This window comes from Manacus vitellinus, unplaced genomic scaffold (assembly GCF_001715985.3).
Source record: "Manacus vitellinus isolate BGI_N305 unplaced genomic scaffold, ASM171598v3 scaffold_62_pilon, whole genome shotgun sequence".
NCBI classification, from domain to species: domain Eukaryota; kingdom Metazoa; phylum Chordata; class Aves; order Passeriformes; family Pipridae; genus Manacus; species Manacus vitellinus.
The window spans coordinates 747,435-754,107 of record NW_021940704.1 but is presented as its reverse complement, the minus strand read 5'-3'; the positions used below and the strand labels follow the sequence as shown (position 1 = coordinate 754,107).

At 57.7% G+C, this 6,673-nt stretch overlaps 1 protein-coding gene across 1 annotated transcript in view; it reads right to left on the bottom strand.

The window, feature by feature from the left end:
• Positions 1-1,781, bottom strand: part of ARHGAP36 (Rho GTPase activating protein 36) — a 10,645-nt gene extending 8,864 nt beyond the window's left edge. The window contains exons 1-2 of the mRNA XM_029963749.1: positions 1,716-1,781; positions 1,440-1,591 (exon numbers count right to left, since the gene is read on the bottom strand). Of these exons, the coding sequence (XP_029819609.1) occupies positions 1,440-1,554 (115 nt within the window). The 5' untranslated portion in view covers positions 1,555-1,591; positions 1,716-1,781. The remainder of the gene's footprint in view (positions 1-1,439; positions 1,592-1,715) is intronic.
• Between the last annotated feature and the right edge of the window lie 4,892 nt (positions 1,782-6,673).

Below are 6,673 nucleotides of genomic sequence, written 5' to 3'. Positions count from 1 at the left end.
GTTCCTGACCCAGCACAGAGTGCCCCTGTCCAAGGCATGGCTGCAGCTTTTTCAGGAGTGTGTTGTGGGAGACGGTGTCAAAGGCTTTGCTGAAGTCCAGGTAGACACATCCACAGCCTTCCCCTCATCCACCATCACCCTGTTCTGGGTCGTGCTCCTCATTCCTAAGCAATTCTCTTCATAGGAACAGATTATATCTAGTTGTTTGGGTTATTCTGTAAGATTTAGAGGAAAGTTGTGACAGCTGGAATGAGGAACATGAGTGTAGAAGCCAAAAAAATTATCCAGCAGCACATTAACCAGCCAGGAAGGAAATACTGGGTTTGGGGGTGGGGGGGTGGCACTGCACTAGTCCCTAGAGAAGCCACTGCTGCAGGGTGTCACTGCAAATGGGATCACAACAGCCCAAAATAAAATGAAATATAAAAAGAACCAGGATGTTTGTGGTCGAAGTCCCTCAGGGACTGTTGCTGCAGCCCTGGAGCAACTGGAGCTCTGGGAGGGAGAGGGGAACTTTGTTGGACTCTTCTTGAAGCCATTTCATGAATGAAGTTTTGTTTCATGGCGTGAAACCTTACCGATAGTAATTGAAACAAGGAACCAAACTCGGGTGTCACTTGCTGCCCATTGGGAAATGCTCCATCCCTGGGAAAGGTCCCCAGAGACTGCAGGGTCTCCATCCTTGGGAGGTCCCAGCCCCAGCTGCCCTGGTACTGGTGACAGCCCTGCTGAAGCGATGCGGGGACTGGAAACTCTGAGCTCCCTCTGCTGGCACCCCATGACCCCAGAGGTGGTGAGCTGGAGGCACCCCCTGCCCTGCTGGGATGCCAAAATATGGCCCAGGGCAGAGGAGGCACATCAAGGGGGTAACAAGTAAGTGTGGGAAGGAGTCAGTGGCAGCCCAGCTCACTGAGTTTGCTGTGAGGACGTTGGGGGACACAGGCAGCCCTGGGAACCCTGACAGGGCCTCTATGCTCAGTCCCTGTGGAGCTCCTAAATTTATCCACCCATTAATCTCCCAGCGCGTCTTCCAGTCTCACATAAGCCCCTTCCCAGCACTGGGAATTTGTGCTGGATGTGGATCCAAACAGCAAAGCCTGTCCCAACCCGGCGGCACTCAGGCAATCCCAGTGGGGACCTCGCCAAGCCATCACATCTGGTTTGGGTTAGGGGGAGACTGGAGGCAGACACGGGCAGGGTCACATTCTCACACTCCTGTGGACATGCAAACCCCTTCCAAAGGCTGACTGAGCCGCTGGGGCTCAGACCAAAGCAGGAACAAAAAACAAAATGGACCAAAATGTGTCACAAATGTCTTTCCGTAACCATCACCCCGCAGACTGGAGTGGGGACGTGCACCATTAATGGCTCAGCCTCAGCCCTCCTTGGGCCTTGGTTTCCATCCTCTCCCACCCTCTCCACTCTCTCCCACCCTGTACCTCTGTCCAGGCTGAAATCCCCCACGAGCAGCTTCTCCTGCAGCCGGTACAGGGCGAGCTCCTGCAGACTGGCCCTTTCCAGCTCTGACAGGCTCTGCAGGGCCACGGGCTGCATCCCAGGGGCCTGGCACAGCAGCTGAGACAAAAGTCCTCTGGAAAACACACATATGTGAAATAAAAGAGTCAGGAGCACACGGCAGGGTTGCCAGCTTTTGGAGAGAAGCTGCTGGAAACAGCCCAGGGAGTCTCTGCAGGAGACACTTGTCCCTCCACCACCTCTCTGAAGAGCCAGTGGGGCTGCAGGTGCCCTGGACACACCATCCCACTTTGACTTTCCAAGCAAGGGCCATGGAGGCATCAAAGGAAGAGATTTAGACTGGATATTAGGGAGAAATTCTTCCCTGAAAGATATATGAGGCACAAACTCTGGCTGCCCCATCCCTGGAAGTGTCTAAGGCCAGGTTGAACAGGGCTTGGAGCAACCTGGGACCGTGGAAGGTGTACCTGCATGGAACAAGATGAGCTTTGAGGTCCCTCCCAAGACAAACAATTCCATGATTCTATGATTCACCTCCTGTAAATCACAACTGCACGTCACCAGATCTCCCTTTTCCCCCAGCACAGGTTGGACCACAGCCCCCAGCCCCGCACCAACACCCCATCCCCTCTCCCACACCTTTGGGGAGCCCTCCCTGTTGTGTGCAGCCTCCAGAAGAGCCCATACAGGGACGTGGCTCCTCACCCCACACTGACCTGGGTGCCTCCAGCCCGGTGCCTCCTGTGCCACAGGCCTGGCACCCGGCACAGCCCGGCACGGTCCAAAGAGCAACGCCAGCAGCAGAGGGAAAACAGGGCCGAGGGCGGAGTACAGGCTGTGAATGGAGCCTCCCCAAAGAGGGCTTGAGGCAGGAATGACAAACACATGCCTGGAAGTCTCCAGGGATGAGGGTGAGACACCCGGGAGCGGGACAGGTCTCCCGTGTCAGCCCCAGCACAGTGCTGGCCACCCCCAGCCCCTGGGGCTGGTTCTTTTTGGCCGGGTTTTCAATTTCAATTCCCTGAGGTATTTAGAAAGTTACATAAATTTAAGAAGGAAATAAATATAAAACAGTTGTTTAGAGCTCGTCAGAAGGGCACAACAAAAAGGAAATTCAGTTACATCACAGCATCCCAAGCTGGTTTGGGTTGGAAGAGATCTTAAAGCCCATCCAGTCCCACCCCCTGCCGTGGGCAGGGACACCTTCCACTAGCCCAGGTTGCTCCAGGCCCTATCCAACCTGGCCTTGAACACTTCCAGGGATGGGGCAGCCACAGCTTCTCTGGGCAACCTGTGCCAGGGCCTCCCCACCCTCACAGGGAAGAATTCCTTCCCAGTATCTCATCTAACCCTGCCCTCTGGCAGAGTAAAATAAACGCAATATAGGGGGGAGGGTTTAAGTCCCATCCTGCTCCCCTGGGACAGCCCGGCTGGGGAGGGCACAGGTGACACCTTGTCTGTGACAGCTGAGAGCATCTCCGTGTGCCAGGGACAGCTCCTGCGCCTCTGCCACATCTGGAGCGAAGGAGGAGCAGCAGCGCTGCCAGTCGGGAGCTCCTGGCAGGACAGAGCAGCTCCACTGCAGCTGGACGGACGGACAAATCCCCGGAGAGACACCCCCGAAGGGAATTACCTTCGTGCAGGTGAAGCTCCGCGCTCCGGCAGAGCCCGCAGGCACAGCCCCTGCCTGAGCGGAGTCCCGGAGGATGCGGCTGCCGCGGGGTGAGGAGGAGAAGGAATCCCGGTTGGGAGAGGGAGCAGCAGAGGGAAGGCAGGAAGGAGAAGGCAGGAAGGAGAAGTCCGGACAAGCTGCTGCTTATCTGCCCGACCGCAGGCGCCATGAGAAGAGCCCAGTGATGTGCCCCCACCGCTGGTGCTCCCAAAATTCATCCTTCAGGAGTTAACCCCAAACGCCTGCCCCTGCTTCTTGCTCCAGCTGTGGGTTTATGCCCTGGGAACAGGTGAAATGGGGAAAAGCAGCCCCAGCCCGGCGGAGCAGCAGCTCTGTGGGTGTCCCTGTTGGGGACAGGGGTGGGTGATCCCTGCAGAGCCCTGTGGGACAGGAGGGCTCCCTCAGCCCGGGCAGGCACCAGGGCTCCCCGCAGGAAGGGAAACGCTGCTCACAGCAGGGGCAAAGCCAGTCCCACAAATCCTCCTTCACAGGGGGATGCCAGAGCAGGAATCTTACTAACTCGAAAAGAGCAGTAGGGCTTCCTTATGGAATCTCATGGGGAGAAGCTCAGTCAAGCCGCCCCTTCCATTCCCAAGGATTTGTGGCTGCTCTGCCAGTTTCAGCAGCAAAGCTTCTCTCTTCCCAGCTGGAAAAAAGAGCCCACATTTACCTTCCCTGTGTCCTCTCACAGCAGGACCAGCAGCTCTTGGAGCTCCTGGCTCTTCTTTCCTTTCACAGCAGCGTCTCCACTGTGGCTCTGGGGTCCCTCCCCAGCCCACAGGCAGGAGGAGAAGCAGGGAAGTGCTGGAGAGGAGCCGCCACAGCCGAGAGGAGGAGAGGGCGGATGAGAATGTGAATTTTCTGCCAAAAGAAACGAGAGCCAGAAGCAGCGTGTGGAGAGAGGGCAGGGTTAGATGGAAGGAGCCGCGCTTCCCACGCCGGACACTGTGCCTTGGCAGGGACCCACCATTGCTCAATCCCTTCCATCCTGAGCCTTCCCATCCATTTGCACCAGGACACCCACCGGAGCGCTGGCTGTTCCAGCAGGTAGAACCTGAACTGGGAATGTGCTGCCTGGACTGGTCAGTGTGGGCCAAGCAGCTGGTTTCCACCTCAGCTCTCCATGCAGACCTTCCCACTGCTCCATCATGGCATCTTCCCAGTGATCGTGTCTCCAGCGGAGCCTGGCACAGGCAGGGCACAGGGATGCCCTCCACACCCACCACGGGCCTGGGGGATGCAGGGTCCCTGCAGAGTTCTGGTACTGAGAAGCTCCCAGGCCTGAGAGGATGGATCTACAGCTCACAGGTTGTCCCTGGGGGGTTACAGACCCTGAAGAGCCTCACAAACCTACAGCGACCCACAAAACACGTGTTAACACCCAAAATTGGCACCTCCTTGCCTGCTAACACACCCACCAGCTCCCTGGGGACCACAGCCATGACGTGGTGATGATGGTGGAGTGGCTTGGGTTGGAAGGGACCTTAAAGCTCATCTCATCCCACCCCCTGCCGTGGGCAGAGGGACACCTTCCACTGTCCCAGGTTGCTCCAAGCCCCGTCCAACCTGGTCTGGAACACTTCCAGGGATGGGGCAGCCCCAGCTTCTCTGGGCAACACGTGCCAGCTCTGCATCTCCAGAGCATCATTCCCCAGGAGGGAAGGCTCCCCTTCACCCTTGACACCTCCTGCTTGTTTGGGCCCCCGCTCTGCCCTTCCTGCTGCCCGAGGGATCTCCGGCTCTCCCGATCCAGCAGCCACCAGTCACCACCAGCTCCCTTCCCCAAGGCAGCTCCATTTTGAGGCCACAGCCCCACTTGTAGCTTCCTCCCAAACACGCAGCCAAGGCACAGAACCCCCTCCAGAGGCAGCTGCCCCCTGGGGTGGGCTGCCCAGTTCTGTTTTCTCTGCCATCACCTCACTGCCCATCCTTGTCACCAGTATAAACTGGTGCTGCTGAGCCACATCCACCCCAACACTGCCACAGTCTGCAAAGTCCAGCTGCTCTGAGGGAGGAAAGAGGTCGTGAATCCCAAATTCACTGCCTGGGGAAGACATCATCAGAGAGGCTGCAGAGGAAGCAGGGAGCTCTCAACACTCACAAGGAAGGTGAAGCCCCACAGTGGTGGAAGACTTGGGATGGAGCATGGCAGAGGACCTGGGATGGAGTCCCTCCTCTTCCCTGGCAGGCAACAAACACTAGACAAAGCAAGGGAAGCAGCAGGGCCGAGATTTGCCCATTAGAAAAATGTTTATTCCTTAAAAATACAGCATTCATCTGCAGGGACACAACTATCCAGAACATTCTTTTAAAGGGTTTTCATCTGCTCCTTGTGTGGCAAGCACTGGGTGTCAGGAGCAGAGAGAGCAACAGCCCACCTGGGAGCAGCCTGGTCCCAATGGGAAGGTCCCTGTCACCCACCCCTGCACCCAAGCAGGCTGTGGGCAGGACTCTCACTGTTGTCCCAGTTCCAGGGGTGACCACTCCGAGCTCTCCCTGAAGACAGAGAGCGTTTGGCACCTGCAGTGGCACCTCACCTGCCTCCCTGCTGGCCAGGGAGCCCATCTGCAGGGTGGATTTCTCCGGGGGAAACCTCAGTCCCTCTGAAAGGGACCTTGTAGGGAAAGGTGGGAGAGGGGAGGCAGCAGGACCCTGCACTGCTCTGGTCCTGACTCGCTTCCACAGCACCAGCCATTGCTCTGTAGGTCCTGGCTCTGCCCCTTCCTGCTGCCCCCAGGAACAACCTCCTGACAGCCCCAGCCCTCCCAGCCCCACAGGAGGGGGCTCTGGCCTCCCAGGGTGGCCCATCCCCATCCCAGCTCCCACCCTGCAGCTGACAGAGACTGGGACCCAGCAAGTCCTTGTGCTGTGTGAGCTCCCACCCTGGGTTAGATCCAGCCCCCGGGCCCACTCATCCCACTGATGTCATGTCTGCCCCAGCTCCGCTGTGCTCCAGGCACTCAGGGCTCTGAAACAGTCCTGGTTCTGGAGTTTCTTCCCTGATTTTCCCAGGGACAGTCTCACTGAGCACACAGCACTCTGTCCTGTCTCCACCTGGCTGATCCCAAGGGCCAGGGGGACACAGTGACAGGTTCCCACCTGGCACAATAGATGTGTCTCTCCCAGGACCATCCCAGCTCCCCCAGCACCTCGGGAGAACCGGTACCAGGCTCTGCCAGTGGAAGCAACGACAAGGATGACGGTTCAACTGGGTTAGAGGGTGAAGTTGCAGGAAGAAATCTGAGGGATCCAGAGAGACTTCAGGGCTAAGGGATCAGGAGCACAGGTATTGCCCTCCTCTATCCTTCCAGTTGCAGGGAATGACGAGGGGAGGAACAGGCAGGGCCAGCAGGTCAATACCTGACTCCAAGTCCAACATCAGCAGCAGGTTTTTGGTGAGGGGTTGGTTTCAACAGCAGGTGTTTGCTCTGTGCTGGAGACACCTGAAGTATCCCTGTGCTCATGTGGGCAGCACCTCAGCCATGGCAGGGGACAGGGGGCAGAGAACCCCCGGCAGCAAAGACA